Genomic DNA, 23,347 nt, shown 5'->3' with positions numbered 1-23,347 from the left:
TAATCTTCAGGTATAGAACAGAATATTGTTGGATTTCATAATCAAGTTGGAGCAAGCACAGGTTACTGTCTGGTTTTGGTTTGGAATATATAGTTTTCAGAAAATGGTGCATCATCCCAGGAAGTTTGTCTTTTACATGAAACCACAATAGTTTGTTCATGACATACATTAGACAACCATATACAACAGTCAAGAAAGTACACAGAGTAGCCATTGTCGTTGCCTTTATTTTTCCCCCCCATCTTAAAATAGCGTACATAACAATTTGCATAGAATACATAAGTGGGTTGTAAAAAGAGGGCAAAAAATGTCAAATACAAAGGTTAAAATGTATTTCATTTTTTAAAAGTGATCAATTCCCTTTAATCTACTTGCAAATTTCAAATGTCATTTTTTTCCAGAATTTACAAAAGGATGAAGTAGAACATTATATCTACTAAAAAAGGCTCAAAGGACTGTGACCTCAAGAGAGACAACAACAAAGGAAATGCTTAATAGGCAAGTAACCAATCAAGAAGGAAATTTCATCGGTGACCTCACAAGAATCTTTCAGTAAATTAAAGCAATTGTTTAAGACTTTAAGTACCAAACCAAATGTGGAATAAGTTGTTGAATTTCACTGGAACAAATATGTTTTCAAGTGTAACCCTACATTTCTATATCAGTACCATATTCCAACTGGTACAGACATTCATCTTCTACAAACTTCTAGAACTGTATAGAAGTTTGTCATTAGCCAAATCGTAAGACTGCATCGATTTAATTCAAGTTCTGGTCCAAAAACTTGATTGAGGGCCACAAAGATCACCAAGCACTTTCATTTTACTGTAAAACATTTGTCTGTGATACAGTAAAATCCTCTGACTTAAGACTCAGAGCAAAAAAGCAGACAAAATGTCAGAAAAAGAGTGGTTAGGGAAACAAAGCACAAAGCGATGCCAGCACATTTGGATTTAGTAGTGTTCAATACAGTGAAGAAATGGAAGTAAGACACTGAACCGAAACACAACGTTGTTAACAGTCTACTAGCTGCACACAAAAAATGGCCTTCAGTAGTGGAACTTTGGTACAGCACGACTGATATTGGCTTGGGTGGCAGCAACAAGCTGGTAGTTTGGATATCATGCGTTTTGGTGTTGATCTGTCCACATGCTTGATCCCTACGAGAAATGCTTCAGAAACGCCATAATGTCTGGGAGTTAGCTTTTCACATTAAGCATCCAATTTCAATGCAACTCTCTGAAGTGCACGCTTATGCAAAATGCCAGCTGTGATGCACTTGGACCTTTTTTCTTTGTTTGTATTTTTTTTTATATTTTGTAAAGCTAAGTGTGGTTTCAGACTCTTGTCTTGGACCGTAGCGTTAGAGATTGCTTATAGATTGTTGAGCTCCAGTAGAGTCTGGTCCAGCACTTGGTGCATGCCCAGGTTCTCTTCTTTGGCATGGGACAGTTTCTCTGGTGATGGGTGAAGGGAGAACAAAAGAACAATAGTCAGGTCATGTTTTTCCCCCAAAAAAACATTTGCTAGGAACATTAAGGAAATGTGTATATGTGTGCAGAAAAACAGATTAAAATAGACATGAAAAACAAACTATGGGAAAAAAAGAGCGAAAATATTGCCATAGGAAGTAGTTCATTTAAAATAATAAAAACAAAAATGCTCTTCACTGGTCCTCAATGGTGTGGTTTAGATTGGTCTCTGTCTTAGTATTGGTCAATGTAGTACTGAGGTGTCTTTGTGTCAGAGCAGCACAGTGGTCTGAGTGTGTGTTGGGGAAATGTCAAGTGAGGTTTGAGTTTCCTTCATTACAATGGGCCACTCACCTAAGGGAGCATATGCTGTGTGTGTGTGTGTGTGTGTGTGTGTGTGTGTGTGTGTGTGTGTGTGTGTGTGTGTGTAACAAATAGCCATCTTAGGTGTTAACAAATATAATTATTCTATCAGACATTTTACACCAAAGTGCATGTGTTCTCTTGAAGTGCCTTGAAACCAACATTAATATAGATTACAAGTATCTGTGACATTGTTGATTTTTTGACATTTGAAAATGAACAAACATCAAGTCAAGTTTGTAATTATCCAAAAAGTGAACTCTTTTTTTCCCTGAGAAAAAAAAAACAGCGCCCTTTATATAAAAAAGTATTGCACTACATGCTAACATCAACAAGAGGTTGTGCAATAGTGCATACACAGTGGTACAACAGCTGAAAACATAGTCTTTCAGAAAAGAGTGGAGGCATGCTGGTCCTGAAATCAAACTAATCCACACGGAAGTACCAACAAACATGCTGAATCATGACCGTCTGCATAATGTATCATACAACATAGATAACATTTTGAGGAACATTGAATAGAAAGTTGGTACAGTGACTAAATTGATTCAGCAAAATTAATTAAATTAAGGAAATTGATTCATTTAAATGGAATGCTTTTTTCAGGATAACGTAAAAGTAAAAAAAACTTAGTGTAACAATATACAGCTTACATGTTTTTGCAACATTAAGATAAGACAAATCTGCTTTCAGAACTGAAAATTGAAGTGATCTTTGGATCAAATCTAATAGACCATATACGCTCCAAAAATTGAGAAACTTCTGTCTCAGTTGTTATACAGCATCTAAAAGTAATATTCCAACTATTTCCAGTAGCAGAGATGGTTCAATAAATTACTGTGCAAACTCAAACTGACAATGTAATTGTGTTTAAGCACATTGTTACTATGCCCAGTATTTGAACAGCTTCAAGTGTATTCAGATGCAGTGTACTGCATCCATGCAATCCTTCAGAGATCCTTAAGAGCCAGTGGATGGCTTCAGCTGCTGTTAAAAGCTATTTTTCCAGTATAATATGTGTGCACCATAGTACGATAACATCACTAAAACATGTGCATTACACTATAGCATCACTAATATACTATTTGACCTACAGTCTGGAACTGGCCGGTATTTGGAGGCTAAGACAGCAGGTATCTGTGGTACTAACACTAGCAGGACGACAGGAAGAATAGAAATGTACAGACAGAGCTTTTCTTGTGATGCGAGGTGGACACAGATGAAAAATTACTCGAGGAATGTAGCAAGCTGGGATAATTCAAGATGCACAACCCTCAGTAATATTCAAAAAAGCAGTGAGTAAAAATCATTATTAATAAATATGAGGGAAAATGTTTGCAGTCATACTCTATGTCATATTAAAGGACTGTTGAAATTGTTTACTACTTTGGTAGTTTACACTGAATGTTGAGTAATGCGTAATAAATCAAATGTAGAGCGGAGACATTTTGTCTTCTTTGACAGCGTTTTTAAATCTAACGTTCAGTCAAACTGAATTGATACCCCAGCTCATCTACAGTTTGTGGCCTGGTACTGGTCAGATTCAGCTGTTTAGTTCATTAAGAACGACCCTGAGTTCGTTATTGAGAATGCGATTTTTCTCCACCGTCGAATGGAAGCGATCTGTAGCCACGGTAACATCAGTGAAAGCCAAGGAAAAGATTCAGAAAGAGGGAGGAAGAGAGAGAAAAAGGGAAAGGAGGGAGAGAAAGAGAGAGGGCAGGGTTAGTGCAGTGAAGATCAAAAAGGTATTAGCTGACAGAAAAGACAAATAGCTTTTTAAAATCTTTCTTAGCAGTAGGAAACAACACTCAAATTTACAACACAACTCAGAGAGTCTAAAAGCAGAGGACATTGTAAAGAAGGAAACTATAGAGGCACACCTATGGATTTCCATAAGGTGGCTTTAAGTTTACAATGTGGTGGGACCATCAGATACTAGACACCAGAAATAACAGCACAGGAAAAAATGGAAATCCTTTCACTGTAAATGTGTGATGCATTGCTTATAATTATACACTGTTTGCTTTACAGCTCACTGATACAAAGACTGTGGAGCAACCATTTCAATTTCTACAGTTTAACACTGAGATATCACAGCTAAAATCCCTTCAAAAATATCTAGAGATGACACTAAGTTGTACACAACCTATATTCCTGCTATATCTAATGCATCCAGGTGCATTTTTCAGTTAAACGAGTAACACACACTATAAAGTATATAGTTCTGGTTTGGTTTGGGGTTGAGCAAAAGAAGAGAAATGCACTAAACACAACCAGAAAATAAAGAAAAGGGGAGAAATGAAGTGAAAGGTTTTTTAAAATGTTTATTAAAGAAGGAACGACAGAAAAGCAGAAAAAGGGGGGGGGGAGAGTACAGCAACACAAATATCCACTTATAGCACAGTGTCTCATGAGAATTGTCAACATTGCAGCAGTGTCTTAGAGCCTAGGGGGGGATGGGGCAATCATCATTCTCATCATATGTGTACTTAACACAATGATGGGGAAGAGGTTAACTGCACAATGCTGAAACCTCCCAACACAGATTGCTACTGAAAAGGAGAATAGAGACAGAGAGACAGAAGATAGGGCTTCGCTCAGTGGCAAACTACACCCAAATATGCTTGTAACGAACAGCCTATGACGCAGAACTGTCTGAGTGCTATATCCTTAATATGAGTGGCAGAATGACAAACTGACACGGAGGAGTGAACCGAGGGACGAGAAGGATGAGCCCCTGAAGAGACAGATGGAGGGGGGGGGGAGGAGGAGAGGAAGTGAAGCACAGAGGAAAAAAGAAAGGAGAGAAGAAGGGAGGGGAGGAGGAGGAAGGAAGGGAGTGCGTCTAGAGGGTGGTCATGTCGTTGAGGGCCAGATCCAGCTCCTCGCTGAGGGCCTTGCCCTTCAGTTTCTGAGCGTACACCTCGTCTGGACAGAGGGATGGAGAGAGAGGACAGGACAGGATCGGACAGCCACAAAGACCCGGACAGGAAGGTGGGAAAGAACATAAACAGGGAGAGGTCAGAAAAACACTAGAACTCAAAAAATCACCCATGCCTTCAGCTATAAACTTAATCTACAATCTTATTTCGCCACCACACTCAATGCCTCAAGACCATCCATGCAAACGCCTTTTATATACGGCCTCAATATTGTCTCAAGCAGTAAAAGAAAATCCTCTGTGTTAGAGAATGCACCACATCTTCAAAAACCAAAATCGGCAAACCTCACTGATCATGTAAGTCAAGCCACCAGACTGCACCTCACACAGGGTTAGTGAAACGTCACAAGAAGCTCTTCCTGCCTTCCAGCAGGTGCTGCAGAAACCTGATGCCTAATGCATTAGCAACCGCGCAAACAGGTTAAAAATGTCAGTCTCAGCTGAGCTTTCTATCATACAGACACAACAGGAAACAACTATATTAGGTCATTGGGAAGGCATACAAATTAAAAAGAGCAAGAGTGAGTTTCGCACACATTCATCACTATTCAAGCTGACCACTGGGCCACCTGCGGGGGAAAAAAAAAACCATACCTTCCAAGTCATCAATGGTCTTCTCCAACTTGGCCACAGACCTCTCAGCAAACTCAGCACGGGTCTCAGCCTGGACAAGGGACAGGGTGCATTTGAAGTGAATCTCCCTCAACACTTGCAACATGTCACAGCAAAATGTAAGATGAGAAAAACGTCATAGAGGAATGAATTAACATGACATGAAGGCATCTTTAGGAGATACAACCTTGAGATGGAACCTTTAGGAGTCTGAAGACCATACCCACCTCTTTAAGTTTTTCAGTAAGAATTTTGATTTCTTCTTCATATTTGTCTTCCTTTTGTGAGTACTATAAATGGGATACACAATACAGTTAATGTCTCTCAAAGGCATTGCTCAAAACAACACTAAAGTATTATTCATGTTATCAAATACTAGAATAAAATATTAGCAAGATGAAAAAGAGAAAAAACAACGCAACATATATCAATGTCTGGGTAAACATTTCTTTAAAGGAGTGATCGTATGACTGACAGTCAAGAAAGGCAGTAAGATGTTTTAACAGTTTAGATAAAGGGAAACGTAAAAGGGCTGAGCCAGTATAAGAGCCAAAAAGCAAAGCAAAGAACCCTTACAACTGGCAAATTCCGAAGGTGATCTAATTTCACTTCTAACTTCATTTCCTAACGTAAGAATTCTACCTCTAAATGAATAAAACTCATCATGAGAAAAGAAATCCCTAAATTATGTGTGAACTGAAATGAACGTGAAAAGCTCTTGACTTGATGGCTATTCTTCTGACTTCCCTTTAGTGAAGGACTGAAGTCACAAAGGTAAGTAAAGGCAGTCACAACCTTTCTCATCTAAGCTTGCCTAATTTGTCAGGACAGTCCTGGCAGATCTTAAGTCTTTGTTATTGCCAAGTTATGCTCTGTGCTTCTGTTACACGGTCTCCATGACGACTGCAAACCTCGGATTAGACTAGAGTGGCCTGTGCGGCTGTGGGATACATTTGGCCGAAAAAGCGGTAAACTATAACAGCTGTTGCCACGGACAGCTTCATCCCTACACGTACAAATGATGTTCTTTCAAAAATGTTCATTGTGATTTGCAGGTAGGCTGGTTCGAGTGCAAACCTGCACCGCTATTGACAGCTTTGACCCCCTCCTACCTTCTCAGCCTGCGCTTCCAGAGACTTCAAGTTGTTGGTGACATTTTTCAACTCTTCCTCAAGGTCACCAGATTTGCTAGGTGGCGGTAGCAGCAAGGAGAGGCCAGGAAGGAGAGAAGAGAAGAGAAGAGGAGAGGAGAGGAGGAGGGGAGGGGTGGAGAGAGGGAAAGAGAACGAGAGCAATTTGAGAGCATGGAGAAAGCGCAAGTAATACTGAGGAAAACGCCCTTTCCCAGAGCGGAGAAAATGACCCAGTCCCCAATGTTTAATAGTCCATGTCTGACCAGCACAGGGACATCTTAAATCCCCTGTGTGGATCCCATGGGAGAAACAGGACTCCTATGCTTACAAAATGCCTAAAACAGCTGATAAGACTGATACGAGATATTTTCAAGGTTCAAATGGGTGATTATCTAATTAAATGTCTTTATATTAATATTTGAGATATTTAGATTATATAGCCGTCTTCTTTGGCCTACAGCATTAGTCTAAGCTAGTGACTGGGTCATCTTTGATTAACAGTTCATAGCTGATATGTCCCTCAGCAAAAGTTGCAAGCCACAAGAACCTTGCACACCTCAGGAGGGCAGAACAGCAAAGAAGGAAAAGTCACAGGAATCATACAGGGATGCTGAAGGGGAAAGTACAAGAGACCTCTAGCATAGAGGAGGCAAGCAGGTTAGTAACTATGACAACCAGGAGGAGAGGCGAGACAAGGCGGGCCAAGGAGAGGAGAGATCCGCTATTGGTGGAAAAAAGGGGTGGGCGTGGTCTCAGGTCAGAGTACCTCTTCCTCTCCGCACATCATGGACTTCATGTTCTGGTCCATGAGTCTAAGCTCCTCCTCCAGTGTTCGGCCACGACTGGAATTGGTCCACAGTGGACGGGGGGGTGGGGTGGGGTGTAGGGAGGCGAGGGGGGAGTTCACAAAACAAGGCACGTCCCAGGTGATGGATGCATTCAGGCATGCATTACCACAACACAACAAAAAAAAGGGGAGGGGGAAAGATCCAGGGTGCTTCACTGTGGTTAGTGTATCCAATGGCTCCAATTACACACACAAACACAAAAACACGCTCTGCATACTACTCCACTACAAACCGGGAACAGCAATGGGGAAAAGTTTTACAATAACATGCAAATGATGCATGTCTGGAATTCCCATTCATACTTACAAAATCTGAATATATTTTCATTTAGAAAATATAAATATTAATAAATAAACTCAATTAAGGCATGTAATCCATTTAACCATGCTGTTACAATGAATTCAAATCGATCAAACGATCAAAATCCACAAATAAAAACAATAGTGTACTGTGTCAGCTAAATTAAATTAAATTAACAAGCTCATAAAACAGTGGGCTCTACACTTTAAATATGAAGCATGCAGTGGACACTGCATGCTTTGTGTAGATCCATTAAGGTTCTTCAGTTTCTTCAGACAAGGTTAAGAGTTCTTCAGTTTCTCCACACAAGAGCCCTTAAAGTTTCCATTACTGAACTACATATTTTACAGAACTCTTCTAAGGATTCTTTCATCATCATCACTACTATACCCATCTGCGATAAAACCTACATCAGTTACAGCCTGTGGATTCTTGTGTGGGAAAAAGGCTCTAGATTACTTAATTTCAGACAAATTGATGAAGAACCAAAAGAACCAAAGAACCTTCTCCCTCTGAGCATGTTTGTAAATACGCCGTAAAGAGGGTCCACTTACGCCTCAGCCACCTCAGCCCTCTCCTCAGAGCGCTCCAGGTCACCCTCAAGGATCACCAGTTTACGGGCCACCTGCAAGCACAACATCAAGCTGGTCTCATCACATGCACATGGCAGAGGCAGAGCTCCACACTAGACACCTCATTTGACATTGCAGAGATTCAGGGACAGACTGGCAGGGGAAGACCTGCCAAGTTTATGAGTTTACATATAAATACCACCAACATGGAAAGGTCAATTTACCACAGGCAGCATGAGAGTTAGATTTCTTAGATTCTGAACTTAACAGGGAAATGGACATCTCTGTACAACCCCATTGAAAGCAATATATTTCATTCTCTCTCTGTATACATACTGATCCTCATTTTGTAGACATAGGCCTCCAATGTACACTGTTTGAACTAAATAAACTGGAACATAGCACAAGCTAACAAGTCTTTAAAACCGCCATGTTTAGCGGTGTGTGTGACCGTGGGGGTCTACAGAATCAAGAGATTTAAACTCATTGAACCCATCAGCGCCTAAGATAACAACTTCACACTAGCAGAGCCCCCAGCGTGCCTATACCAGCTGGCCTAGCCACAGGGGGTCCCCACAGGCGAGTGTGTGTATGTGTGTAGAGAGGCCATCAATGACAAGGCCTCAGTCAGTGTAAGAACATTAAGAGCCTACTTCATCTGTCAGTGTAATCTGCTGTGGGGGCAACGACCGTCCTCTAACAAACTGGCGCTAAGCCCCGGACAATCATGTGCAAACACAACATGTTTCTCCGTTCCCTTACAGAGAGGGGATATACTTATACTGGCCCAAGAGAGACAGTGGGGTTCTAGTGCTATCATTTTCCTGTCATTTCAAATGTAGTGTAAGCGATGCGAAGAGATATCTTTTTGCAACATTCAGCGAATATCTCACGATCTGCAAGCTCTTCATTCTCTTGAGTACATTAAATAAAACAAAAAAATCTTCTTACACAGCCCTGGCTTCATAGACTGGAAAGTTGGGGGCAGCCTGTCCCTCAAACAATAACAAAACACTGTGTGTAGTTTTTTGGGAATCACTGAAGTGTTTTGTTTGTTCTTTGGTTCAAGTATAATGTAACGTAAAGCATCTACTAAGAAACATAAACAAGAAACATCATCCAACATCGCTTACCCTTTAACGGATATTTATAAACATGTAACATACGTGTGCTGTAACTGGGATGCCTGATGGGAAAGAAGTGAGCGGGAGCACAAACTGTGCAGTGGTCACAAGGGGCCCGTACAGTTCTCCAGTTTACAGCTTCCTCAGGCATCATGGGAACACAGACTTAAAGTGTTCCCAGACGCGACATCTGAGAGAATCCCTGGGCTAAGTCCGCTCTCACAGTATAGAGTTAATGCCTGGGCGAAGGTTAATGAACACTAACAGGCACGGAGAGAGAGACAGACGTGAATGTAGCCAAGGAAGGCGTGACCGCCCTCTTTCACCCTTGAAACTACATTCAGTGGTCAAACTTAATGGGAGTCTCTCTGTGCTAATCAAGATATTCCATTGACAAAGGTGGTTAACGACCCATATACCATGAGGAATATATGGTATTTTGAGATGATTAGATCCATGGTTAGATACAACATCCACCAAAAATGAGTGAGATCCAGAGCAAACTGTGGGTTTGTATTAGATAAACGAGGCTGTCGAAAAGGAATGGTGAGGTGAATAACATTACAACAGTTTTAAGTTTCATCTAAAACCTAAGCTAAGATCAAGGATAAACGGCTGCTCTTTGAATCCAGAATAAACTGTTGGACGTCTGGAACGAGCAGACAGACGGGCGGGCAGGGGCCAGAGACGGACCTCCTCATATTTGCGGTCGGCCTCCTCAGCGATGTGTTTGGCTTCCTTCAGCTGCATCTCCTGAAGCTCCATCTTCTCCTCGTCCTTTGTCGCTCTGTTCTCAATGACCTTCATGCCTCTGAAGACAAAAGAGAGATGATAGGAGAGAGAGAGAGAGAGAGAAATGCAAAGAAAAAAACAAGGAAGAGATAAAAGGTGAGAGCGGAGAGAGAGAGAGAGAAGATGGAAAAAAACAGAAGCGTTTAGAATGACTTTCCCACCAAACAGGCCTAGTCAGTTAGACAGGTCAGGTTTAAGGTTGGCTTTAAATGGAACAGTCCTGTCCTATCCAGTCAGAAACTTGTTTGTGGAGAGCTCTGTTCTCATCAGACATGAGAGGCATGCAGCCAGGCAGCTAATCCTAGGAGAATTGTCAGACTCCACCATTTTTCTGTCTCTCTCACACACACACAATAGGAGTATGATAAATGCACATACATCAAGGACAACTGGAAAGGGAAAATGGCCATTATTATTATGGCCATATGAATTAACAATGTGAGTGTTATTAATGATCATTTTGTTTTATTGCGCTGTTATAATATAGAATTATTACTTAGTAGACATGAAATAAATACCACGTCAAAGTTTAATGAAAATATGACTCCCCTGCAGTCCCCTGCCCCCCTCTTTAAAACAGGAAACAATAACAGTCTGTTCCTAGACAAGTGTACGGTGCAACTATGCAGTAATAATTGATGGGAGCCAATAACAGTACAGTCAGCAAGCCAGAAAACTGACCATTGTGTTTTGAATAATACTCAAAATTAATGGTACTTTTGGTCTACATACATATTTTTCAATACTGTATGGTTTCAGTATATTGAGTGAAGCAACTTTTGTCTTCCACTCATCTTTGTTGGACTCCAGATTACTGTATTGTTTCATTGGTATGTTAAGGTTTTGACTGAGTGTGCAATTTGTCAATGATTATGCCAAGCACAAAGTACACATTCATTGTGAAGCCCTTATCAAGATTATACAACTGTATGAATGAACACAATGAACAATCTATGTCCATATGTGAAACAATAAGGGGCAAGTACCTACACTGAAAAACACATTCACACACATGAAGTGAACAGCCATGTGTGATGGCACATGTAACTCCATATAAGAACACAATCTGGGAATATGTTTTCACTATGGGTACTTGTGGATTCATTCACAAACAAACACATTCACAGGTGATGATCAGCCATTTTTGATGGTTTGAGCAATGCATCCTGAAGGAGTGTGTGTGTGTGTGTGTGTGTGTGTGTGTGTGTGTGTTCACCTCTCGCTCTCATCAGCAGCCTTCTCTGCCTCCTCCAGCTTCTGCAGTGCTGTGGCCAGTCTCTCCTGGGCGCGGTCCAGCTCCTCCTCTACCAGCTGGATACGTCTGTTAAGGGAAGCGACTTCAGCCTCAGCCTGTAGGACAAGACAGGACAGCAGTCAATCGCACTGGACTGTACGTGACAATCACTCTGAACGTTAATCTGGAGACATTCCACTGGGGATGTCGGGAAGTTTCAGTATGTCAGTATGTCAAATCAATATGTCAGTAGTAGGACACGTCAAACATTCTGATCAAAGTGATACTCGGTGACAACTCTGTTTGTTTGTAAATGCCATGATTTACAAAAAACAATCACTTAAACGACAGAATCAAATTTTATTCAGAAGAGATCGTTTATTCATCGTTTATTATTGGTAGAGAAGAAAAGATCAAACTCAGCCAAGTTGAAGCTACTTGAAAAACGCCTGCTCCCCAATCATGGTCCCCTGACAAGGTTAAAAGCTCACAGCTGAAACATCAACATCTTGAGGCAGAGACGGCTAAACAAAGGCTGCCACTCAGTGGGGGTATTATAGCCCCTGCACCGTATGGCCATATAGGAGCAACACCGACATTCCTATGCTGTTCAAACGGACACACATTAGTGTAGTCTCGTGACTCTGGCCACTGGCTTGTGGAATGTGCACGGTTCGTTAATGACTTGCAGGGTCTCCATTATGCTCGCGCCGCCCCCAGACAACCCCGTTTGCGCCGAGAGGCTTGAACAATCCCAGCTTTCAGGCGGTGGGAAACTCGAAGCGGCCGAGCAGCAGCACATGAACGAACGAGGTGGCGCTGGTGTTTGTCTAGGGGAGGGGCTCGCTCACCCTTGATCTAATATGTGTTTGCCGTTGGAAAACAAGACCTGCCTTTGGACCAATAATAGCATGAGCTGGCTGACCCTCCTCATATGGACACACTAAATTAACCTTCGATATAAAATCCTTCCAGGACACTGGGACAAAACCTCTTTGGACAGTTTCCCGTGCAAGGAATAGACTAGAGTAAAAGCTTGACTAAAAGCTTTTTGTCAATGGAGATTTTACTGAAGTTTCCCTTTTAATCTCAGACTAAGCTTAAGCCATGTAGGAGAAACAGGACACTTAGGGTCTCAAGTCTACCGTACTATCTACATATTATGATACTCTTACAATGACATGGATAAAACTGTCAATGGGCAATGGGCTCTCATGAGTAACTGTACAGTATGTGTGTAACTATGTGGCCTTAATCAGTCTCAACGCCCTTCCTGGTCTCCAGGTGCATGGCTGAGACAGCATCGGCCCTATGAGTAGATTCCGATGACAGAAATGATTTGGGGAGGGGAAGCTCTTGCACATTCCAGCATTCCAAGATCTCCACCCCCCGCCCCACTGTCCCAACCCCACACTCCAACCTCCCCTTGAGAAGATCTGTGGCTCTTCAGTCGAGACAAAGGGGGGACTGTTTTCTGACCATGACAGAAGATGGCTAATCATGCCGCCCCCTCTACAAAAATCCCATAAATCTCTGGGCTCATTCCGACAGCGCGCTTCTGGGGAAGAGCTGGAATGTTACCGGCATTGTGAGCATTCCAGAATCTTTGCATTGGTCCTGTTAATAGTTTGGCCCGCTCGGTTTCACTGGCAAACTGTACGTGTTATTTTGGCACGAGCTTAATTACCAATTAAGACCAGACCATGAAGCCCTCTGTAAAAACTTGGCAGACTATCAAATTATCCACTTATTTGATGAGCATAGTCTGACTATCAGGAGTGGCTGGGATGGTAACAACATTACATTCATTCAAGCTCCCTCAAGAACGAATTACCTACCCACATTAGCTTCTGAGTGTCTCTTGCAGACCTTTCAGGGTTTCTTATATGCTTAACCGATGCAGTTATAAGGGGGTGGAGAGACTTGGGGATCTTCCATCTCTGTACTAGCCCATTAGCGCTGAGGAAATGATTAGCCTAAGCCCCTCCACAGAGAGAGAGAGGACAGAGCAGGGCAGTGTCTGGCAAACACACCAGAGGACAGGGGCTTAGCATGTAGACACACAGAGTTGACCAAACAAGTGATTACAAGTCCATCACTCTAAAGAGAAGGAAAACCCTTTTTTAATAAAGAATGGCAGAGACTGCACGGACCCCACCTGCCCACCTCAAAACTTTCAGAATTTTGCTGATGAAGGAGCAAGTTACCACAGATATATAGGCGAATACTAAGGCCTTACTTCACCACTTATACTTCACAAAAATGCAGGTATCCACTCTATAAGACATTCGTAAGGGCTTGTTCTGCTATTGACAAGACATAACGTCATCCAACACACAGATCTCTTGATATTAGACACCAAGCCCAAAGATGAATTAGGCTACTAGTAATGGCAAATGTGGCACCACCCTAGCATTGAAAAGGATGGGCCTATAGCCCATCATCAAATTTGGTTATGTCCAATTGATGCCCCATTTCCAGGCCCCCCAATCCTTGGTCAAAATCCAAATTCCTTTTCAAACTCAAAGGAATTACGCCGAGCAGTGAGTGCTTCTTTAAAAATAAATCCAAAGTTAATATCCTATCCTGACCACTATTTTATGGCAGTGATAATCTGAAATGTATACCTATAGCCTATAACTGGGTCGACTCGGCATGTTATGGCCTGTTCATTATGTTGATTTTAATTAAAGAAGAATAATAGCTTTAGGCGGCTGAAATGCTGTTCACTTCAATGTCATCTACTGTAGGTTACTCTCTCTCAGTGGAACCAGTTTCAACTGGGCTACTACAATAGGTTAAACTCATCTGAATTGAGTCGATGGTCTGACACGACCATGGACACGACAGACAGATATTGGATTTTTTACAACAGGCAGAACGTTTAAAGTAACAGTCGCGCTACATGATTCGCTAAAACAGCCACATTTTAGGTTAAAGAAAAGCCCACAACTAACTAATTAGCCTTTATCTGTTTGTCTATGGCATGGTAAGTGAAAGCTCGACGACAAAACGTATATCTGTATTACCCTTTCTCTGGCCTGCCTCTCGGCATCCACCTCTCTTTGAAGACTTTCGGCACGGTCTTCGGCATCGTCGGCTTGTTGCTGTAGAGTCTGGATTTTCCTTTTCACAGCCTCAATAGATGACCCTGCCATTGTCGTACCCGATGAGTGACCAAGTTGTATCAAAGTACCGACGAGCTCAAGAGTAGCCTAGGTTATGCGTCTTTGTAGCTTTCGTCGCTGCACGGCGACACCTTGGAATTCTTGTAGATACAAAGCACTCCTAAGCCTTCGCGCACTGACGACGGAGTGACTGAATGCAGACAAATGTGAATCCGATGTTTTATTCCTTGCAGTTTACTTCCGTATTCATCTGAATAATTTGCGAAATCTGCAATGCTTTAAAAAAAACCGATGCTCGTTATGTGTGCATGTGCCCACCCGGGACCAGGTAGGCTAGTCGGAATTCTCCAGCAAACAGTGAAGTTGCTCTTAGCTACATTCCCCACTCTCCGCCCTCTCTTATCTTTTCTAGCATGATGTCACAGGTCACAGGCCGTTCACGTTTTAAAGAAATAGTGGCCTACTTAACAGCAGCGTTACGCCCAGCAATATGCTTAGACTTCAACTCTCTGGTGGTGGCTAAAGCTTGCAGAAACACAACCATAATGCAGGCTCTTTGTTAAGACTCCATGTTCAGGCTGCACAATCAAGTAAAGAACAATTGAAGGGAATAGATGGCCTAGACTATAATATAAATAAATAAAGAATGAACTAACTCCACAGTTTATAGTGTAGTCCATGTTTATTTGTATTTTTAGAGCATGTTTGTAGTGTTAATATCAGAGATTTGAACATAACAACATGGTCTGTAAAGAATGGCAGGGCCTCATAAAGCTCTTTACAGATCCCTTGAGTCTCCAGTCATAATGATTCATGAAGGTCAGAGTACTCTGAGCTGACCTCAGATCAGTCGAAGAGCACAAAGAACTTTGCAAGAGAACCAACATCCTGGGACTGCGGTTCTCTTGTCAAATCTCCAGACATGTTATGTCTGGTAACTACGGTGGCGCATTGCATTCACATCACAAAAAAAAAATAATCAGGTTATCTCATAATTACGAGATAGTATCTCATAATTATGACATATTATCTCATAATTACGAGATAATTATCTCGTAATTACGAGATAAGGATAGGATCCGTGCTGAGGATGTGAACAGTCTTTCAATAAAAGCAAAGCAAGCACATATTTACTATTGATTTCCTGCTTTGTATGACTTTAAGATTAACATGTCTTTAAGTGGCATGAAACATAAGCCTGTCGAATCGCCAACAACCCCAAAGCAAAGAGTATAGAAGCAAATTCTGTAACTTGAAATGCTAGTCTACGTGATTGCTCTTAAACAAAACATCGAAGGAAATAACTGAGATGTACTCTGTTGGTCTGCTTAGTTTTACAGTGAATCCTAAGTAAAGGTTTGAAAGGAACTTCAGCTTCAGACTTTCTCTTGGGGAGCTGATGAGCTGGGAGCCTAGGTTTATCTTCTCTAATGTTGCTAGCTAGACCATGTCATTGCCACACACAAGTGGGGGCAGAATTGGAAATGTGTCATAAATCATAATTATCTCGTAATTATGAGATAATATGTCATAAGTATGAGATACTATTTCGTAATTATGAGATAACCTGATTCTTTTTTTTTTGTGATGTGAATGCAATGCGCCACCGTAATTTTAAGAGTAGGCCTAGGGCTTGTGTGATTGATAGTATTTGGAGTGTGTGATTGAAATGTTAGGAGTAATAATAAAGTAAAAAAGATCTAAAGCATACCACCCACCTCATCTCATATTTGAATTAAAATGTATAATATATATTATATTATACATTATATTATATTGGACACTGTAAATTGACACTTATTACCCTGTACCTAATTCAGCAGATGTGATATTAAAATTCTCAGCATTTATATAAGCCTTTAATCTTCCTTGGAACCATTTCCGTTATACTTCGGAAATGTTTTATCCGCCACCCCCTCCCCCTCTCTCTTTCTCTCTCTCTCTCTCTGTGGTGCTATAGCAGCAATGGCTAGAGCATGATCCATAATCCTCCATAACTGACCTCCCGTGGACCCTGCCCCTGTGGGTCCCACCCTGGGTATGAGAGAGCCCTGAATCAGCCCTCCACCACCACCACCAGATCACCGGGAGGTCAGTCTCTCTCCTCCACCCAAAGACTGGGTGTCACATCCAGTCTGATCTATGATCTGCTTCTATGTTCTGCTTTTTTCCCTTCTTATTACGCTCTGGTATTTCCTTTTTAATACACTGAGCATATAGAGTTGTAGTTCTTGGAGATGTTTTTAGCTTGTGTCAATATGGGGTTGGCCTTAAGTGCCTCTCTCTGACAGAAGCTTGGGTTAGTGCTTATATGTATGTATGCATGTATGTACAGTATATCATACTTATACTGTCTTTACAACTATGTTGTATTTATTGGAATATAAAGCCCTATAAGCGTAATGCACTGTGGTTGGATGAATTCCATCCACATATACTTTGTGAGGAGATCAGATTTCTTAACAGCACGTAGCCCATAGGTCCTGTTTCCTGATGTACAAATCAGTGATTGATTAAAAATGTGGGTGGCTGACTTGCACAGTCTTGCTTTGACAGCGGTGTCTCACAGTCGTGTCTGGGGAAAAGTCGGTAAGTAAGAAGCCACGAGAAAGAACTGGAAAGCATGACTTCACCTCACCATAAACAAAGGCCTGCATTCCAACCATTCTTTTCCTTCTTTGGTAGCCTCACTTTAATACTATGCACTCCTGATGTTACCCTCAGAAGCCTGCCAAAGACACATTCATGCATTCTGATTGGATGAGTGATTGTAGTGGTGTTGTACACAATCCATGTCGGTGATGGTGACAACACAATGGGATGGCTAATGACCGCTCTCAGAGGGAATTTTCTAGTCCCATCTTGTTGTAGCAGGAAAAAGGTCGGCAATCACTCATTCCATAGTTTTATGAGCAGCTGATTACATGAATGTCTTTTAGGAGAAACTCTGGTATTATTTGTCGTATAACTACAGGGCCCCTGCTAATGTACTGCTAAGGTCTCTGTACAGAACCACAGAGGAAGGAGCCAACACAAGTAGTCCTCTGCACCATTACATATGTGTCATGTAAGATGATTATCATGGGTAATAGGTCATAATTCTGCTGATTGGTGTTTTAACAGGCTGGAAGTGAGAGAAAAGGAAGATGACCTGTCAAGGCGTGGGGCAGGAATAGGAGAGGCCGATGAGTGATGCTTTAAAGGTTATATTCCCTGACGTCAACATTACACGGTAACAATGACATGTTGATGAGCAGACAGATTATGTTCAGAGTTAAGTCACCAGTCATAGCAGACAGAGTGGACCATTTTTAATTATGATCATTGCATTCCTGGTAGAGACACTATTGGTTGCATTAGCAGCCAGGGAATAAATCTACTACATGTTAACAGTTATTAGGGAGTTTATTGGTGTGTGTGTGTGTGTGTGTGTGTGTGTGTGTGTGTGTGTGTGTGTTTGTTTGTTTGTTTGGAGGTTGTTAGGGAGAGGGAGAAATCAACCTAAAATATGTATATATCAGAGGGCGACCTGTCAACAGCACTGTGTGAGGTCACTTATTTAACTGAGAGGCCCAAGACCTCTGCACAACATATTTTACATATCAATGTGCAAGATAGGGAACAGGCCAATAAAGTGGTCTAGAGAAAGAAAAAAAAAAGCAAAGCGAGCTCCCTTTCTGCTATCTTGTTCAAATTCATTCAAACGTGTGGAATTCACCGGAGGGCGCTGACAGGCTTTATGATGTGTTTACAGAACCTGATAGGAGGGTGTAGTTTTGGCACTTTCCCCACTCACAGCTGTCAACAGCAAGGTCAGTGCTCAGCTTGGCTCCATTTGGGAGTAGGGGCAAAGGAACTGGAAGGGGTGGCCTTTTTGATGGACAGGCACAGACTGTCGGTTTGGGGCATTATGGTGTTTCGCCACTAGAGGAGGACAGAAATCTCAAACCTTGACTTGAGTTCTTCAGGTTGTGGATTTATATGTTAGCATTTCCATTGTGTTGCTTGACAGATAAACTGCAATTAGACTACTAATGGGGTAGTTCTAGTATTGGACCACATTAAATTAGTTAGGCTGTATTTAGGATGGCCTGTTTTAGCACACTGTTGAAGTAGACGTAATGTATGCTATTGCATGATTCATGCATAAGTATTTTTGTGTGATTATAAATATGTGTTTGTGCATGTACACGTCTGTGTATCCCTGCATGTATATGTGTGTGTGTGTGTGTGTGTGTGTGTGTATGTAAATGTGTGTGTGTGTGTGTGTAAGGGGGGGGGGGGGGGGGTTGTGAGGTTGGGCTGAGGGTCGGGCTGAAGGTGTGGCCCTCTTGTGACTTGCATCTCAGTGTGAGAATGTGCGACCGAGTGTGACTGTGTGTGCATGTCTGTGTAACCCTGCATGTATATGTGTGTGTGTGTGTGTGTGTGTGTGTGTGTGTGTGTGTGTGTGTGCATAGCGCATGTGTGTGTGTGTGTGTGTGTGTGTGTGTGTGTGTGTGTGTGTGTGTGTAATGATGCTTTGTCTGGGTGTCACTCACGTCTGCGGCCTTCTTCTCGGCCAGCTCCAGCTTCTCCTGCGCGTCCTTCAGGGCCTCGGAGTACTTGTCCAACTCATCCTCCACACCCTTCAGCTTCTTCTGCAAGGCCAGCAGCTCCTCTTCAAGCTAGGACATAGGCACACATAGGCACGCACACACACACACACACACACACACACACACACACACACACACACCCACACACACACACACACACACACAGTTCAATTAACAATAGAAATAGGAATATGGAACGTTTGTCGCAAGTGACAAGTTGTTCCACTGACGCAATCAAACAAATATAATCATGACACATCATCTGTCGGGGGTTTCTCTCAGAGTCCTCTCTAAAGCACATAAAATACTATTATATACTATTATTATACGACTGAAGGTGCAAAAGGACTTAAGTTTCAATGTTACTTCCTCTTCCTCAGAGTCTGTGGAGTGGGCTGCTCTGGAACCATTTAGCACTAGGATGGGACTGAATGTGAGGCCATGGCAGCTCCCATATAAGGTGCAGCAGTGCATCCGAGTGTGACTCACTCAGCTGAGGAAGAATCTTTCAAACTGCGCCTGTGACTTCAGTGGAACTCGAGGGGGGGCTCTGCTAATCACCATTTTCATAAACAGACATAGCTAAGCTAAACCAGATTAGACAGCCACTCTGTCATGTACTTTTATGAGGGCAAGGTGACTGGGCCGGCAAAAAGAGAATAATGTTTCAGACCTTAGCTGTCACTTGTATTGAAAAAAAGTGTGTACGTTTTGACTTCGTCAGGTTTTAACGAAGAGTTCATTTATCACTTACGATGAACGTGATTTATCACTTGATTTTTCCAAAATGGTTGATATGATGATAATTTAAGATTCTTACAGAATTTCAATGAACAGTTCCTGTATATGTGTGACCAATAGTTGCCCTTATTCTAAATAGGTATCTTTCTAAATCTTTTATTTTGGACGTAAGCTATGACCGCTAGATCTCATCCTCTTGCCTGCATGCTGGTCAGAAATTCTCAGGTAGCTGACCTGTGGCTCAGACCCTGGCCAGGTTTATGGCATAGAGAGAAGCAGGGTTATAAAGAGAACTGCCCCTCAATCAACTGCTGTTCATGGGCATTAGAACCATCAGAGCTGCCTGCAGATGATGGTCTCTGGCCTTTCAACACTCCAATACCTCCCTATCCCTAACAACACACACACACACACACACACACACGCACACGTGCACTTACTCATCAGCCACACTCCTGTCAAGCATAAAATAGTTCTGTCTCATAAAATGTATTTATTGTGTTCTTATGACATTGTAGTTCAGTTTGTGCTTCTGTAAATGGAAACAAGAGCCACCAAGTCAGTCATGGAGGTGGACAACTGTTCATAAGCCAACCAATCATAAGATAGCTATTTCAGAGACACAATGGTACTTAACCAGGAGATTAGGCAGTATTTGTGGGAAAATGTCAGTCCCCTCACTGCATTTTCATCACTGACCAAACCCACATACTGAACCCCATTCAACAATACACACTAATACCTTGATTAGCTAACGTCATAATCATGGAGATCTATAAAAAGGCGCTCTATGAATGGCAAGTGGGCGTATACAGCTCGCACACAATGTGCTCCTGATGAATGTCGTCCTTATGTTACATCTGACAGATCCTCTTTGGTGAACTGGGGTCCATGTATGCCAGGCATTGTGGCTCCAGGTTCACAAATAGCCCAGGCTGCTCATACCCATCTGGGGGCTGGCAGTGGAGTGCGCAGGGCCACAGTACTTTTAATGCGGTTTGCAGAATGACGTCTCTGACCCTTCCCTGGATAAAGGCTTGACCCCCTTTTTGTGCGAAGCAAGCATCCCACAATGGTGTGTGTCACTTAAAAAAGAACATGGAATCACACACACACATAAACACACACACACACACACACACACACACACACACACACACACTGGGGCCGAGAGATTATTTACTTTTTTTGCTCCACCTAGTAAGGAGTCAAAAATGGAGTCAAACAGCATAGTGTGAGAAAAAGTAGAGCTGAAAGAACCCCAGGGATTCTGTGATGGCCTGCCAGTGTGCAGCATTATAAATATGTAGACATTAGCTATCTGATACCTCAGTGGGATATGGCCTCTATTGTATTACAGAACTGTGCTGGGGATTGGCATGCGTTCAAGGACATGGTCTCTCTTAAGTTCCGCTGCACTGATGGCTCTCTCTCCCTATAAGGGATGGGACTAAGCAAAGCCATGAACTCCAAAGAAGTCAAAATGTCCAAACACGGTCGAGTTAATTGTGAAATGTATTTACTCTTGTTTGTACAATGGGTTTTTTTGGTTTGTTTTAATAAGAGGTTGTAGAAGCCATAAGTTACTAGTCATTGACCTCTCTTGATTCTCTCTCTGAAGTTCTTCAGATCTTCCAGACTAAACTGTTTCAAAGAGACTTCAGAAGACAAGCTATATTTGGACAGTGTTTGATGGGAAATTATTTTTCTAGTGTAAGACATACTACAGAAAATACAGGACTATGTGTATTTTAAGATAAAGCACTGGTAAATCAGTGATACATCTCCATAACAGTCAGACAACATTGGAGAGGGCAGTAACTTTAGAGAAATTAACATGTTTAATATAAAAAAAGATGTCCCCCTCAGTGGTCAGCATTACTAACAATGGCACAGTCCCATGAGAGAGACACAGAGAGATGCTGACTTCACACCAGAGGCCTCACAGACCTACCAGGATCCACACCGATACAGTAATGGAAACAACAGGATCCTGACAACTGGCTGACCCCACCCCGCTGTCCAATACAGACAGGATGACCATCCATCTTCTGAAATCTGCTCCTGCACTGAGCTTTTTGGCTGTAATAATATCCAACCAAGTCTCTTAACTTTCAAATCCTTGGCTTGGCCTTCTGTGACCACAAACTATTTTATACATTCAATATCTATGGGATGGTGAGTTAAAAAAAATCCAGGTTCGGGGCCTCATTAGATCCTAGCCTTAGGCACAGATTTATGGTTGACAGTATGGGGTTGGTAAAGGCATGTAACTCATTCACACGGAGAATGTGGCACTGCCTATAATAGCTGGCTTGTAGACCAGTGCCACTTGCTAGTTCCCTGTCGTATTCAATCAAATAAGCGAACGTGTCCACACAGACGCAAAGATGGGGCCCCTCTATAATCAAGGCCATAAGCCGCAACCGCCATATACACTCTCTCAAAGTGAATACTAACACCCTATGTATTGGGTGTCTGTCACTCTGATTATTTATAGTTGCCACGCCTTGTGAAATAACAAAGTGTGGAAAGCAGTGTATTGAATTCATTTTACACTAATGATGTTCAGACACCCCCATGTTGTACACTGGTCTTATAATCTCCCCTAAAGTTACTGAGTTTTCCCAAATCCTTTAATCAGAGATAAATTACAAAGTAGCCTACAAAATAGCAGCCTAATAAGGGATGCAGACTTGCCATATTTATACTGCACAGTGTACCCTAGACTTTTTGACATTTGCACTTAATTCTGTCAATTATGCTTTGAGGCCAACTCTACAAATTCCTAAATGGGTGTAACATTCCCTAAATTAAATCTCAGAGAAGACAATGAAGGAATGAGCTTGGCATACCAGACACCAGACAGATTCCAAGTAGTCTTTGAAAAATAAAATCCCTGAGTGCAGGACAGTTTTGATAGGCCAAAAAGACCCTATAAACTTCAGTGGCATAAATAATATATTTACCTGCTTGCATTTGTCCTCTGCTGCCTTTTTGTCCAACTCTGCTTGTTCAGCCCGATCAATGGCATTCTCCTTATCCAATTTCAACATCTGCATTTTCTTCTTGATGGCTTCCATGGTTGCGTTTGGTGTGTTTTCCCAGTACCAGGAGAAATCGGGACAAAAAGTAGAGTGCCTCTCGACTGTGCGGGGAGAGCCCTAAAGAGACGCGGAGGACAGAAGAAAGCTGGACCTGCACCGCGAGCAGAGTGGGATGGCGGAGCTTATTCGGATTGGGTGATGCGCAAGGGAGGAATTCTGTCCGCGCACTAGACTTTTTTGGAAAGTTCTGTCCAAGTCACTCCGTGGGCTAGTGTGACGTCGGGCGCCTGTGATTTGCCCTTCGACAACCACTTTGAATTTAGCACCAAGATTTTGCCCATCTTTGGCAGGCTTTGATTTGACGTAGTTAAATGTATTAGTGTACGTCTGACAGATTATTGTATCTGTAATTATCTGGATGCATTAATGAGATGATCCC

At 42.1% G+C, this 23,347-nt stretch overlaps 1 protein-coding gene across 11 annotated transcripts; it reads right to left on the bottom strand.

The window, feature by feature from the left end:
* Positions 1-207: 207 nt before the first annotated feature.
* On the bottom strand, positions 208-23,151 carry tpm2 (tropomyosin 2 (beta)). Of its 11 annotated transcripts, none has more exons than XM_042059092.1 (9): positions 22,831-23,151; positions 19,064-19,189; positions 11,377-11,510; positions 10,062-10,179; positions 8,227-8,297; positions 7,291-7,366; positions 5,619-5,681; positions 5,374-5,443; positions 208-1,457 (listed from the first exon to the last, which is right to left on the bottom strand). In XM_042059092.1, the coding sequence occupies exons 1-9, from the start codon at positions 22,942-22,944 to the stop codon at positions 1,375-1,377; spliced, it is 855 nt and encodes a 284-aa protein (XP_041915026.1). In that variant the 5' UTR covers positions 22,945-23,151; the 3' UTR covers positions 208-1,374. The 11 variants fall into 11 exon arrangements, with proteins under 11 accessions (XP_041915026.1, XP_041915028.1, XP_041915032.1 ...); XM_042059094.1 differs by lacking the exon at positions 7,291-7,366 and adding an exon at positions 6,504-6,579; XM_042059100.1 differs by lacking the exons at positions 208-1,457; positions 7,291-7,366 and adding exons at positions 1,488-3,458; positions 6,504-6,579.
* Positions 23,152-23,347: the final 196 nt, after the last annotated feature.

This window comes from Alosa sapidissima, chromosome 13, assembly GCF_018492685.1.
Source record: "Alosa sapidissima isolate fAloSap1 chromosome 13, fAloSap1.pri, whole genome shotgun sequence".
Lineage (NCBI taxonomy): Eukaryota > Metazoa > Chordata > Actinopteri > Clupeiformes > Clupeidae > Alosa > Alosa sapidissima.
Note: the sequence above shows the minus strand (reverse complement) of the source record. Positions and strands in the feature narration are given on the sequence as shown.

Coding starts and splice junctions, on each gene's coding strand:
- tpm2 (XM_042059092.1), bottom strand. CDS start 22,944: ATGGAAGCCATCAAGAAGAAAATGCAGATGTTGAAATTGGATAAGGAG. Junction 5,444..5,618: donor TTACTGAAAAACTTAAAGAG/GTGGGTATGGTC, acceptor TCCCTTGTCCAG/GCTGAGACCCGTGCTGAGTT. Junction 1,458..5,373: donor GACCATTGATGACTTGGAAG/GTATGGTTTTTT, acceptor ACCCATCACCAG/AGAAACTGTCCCATGCCAAA.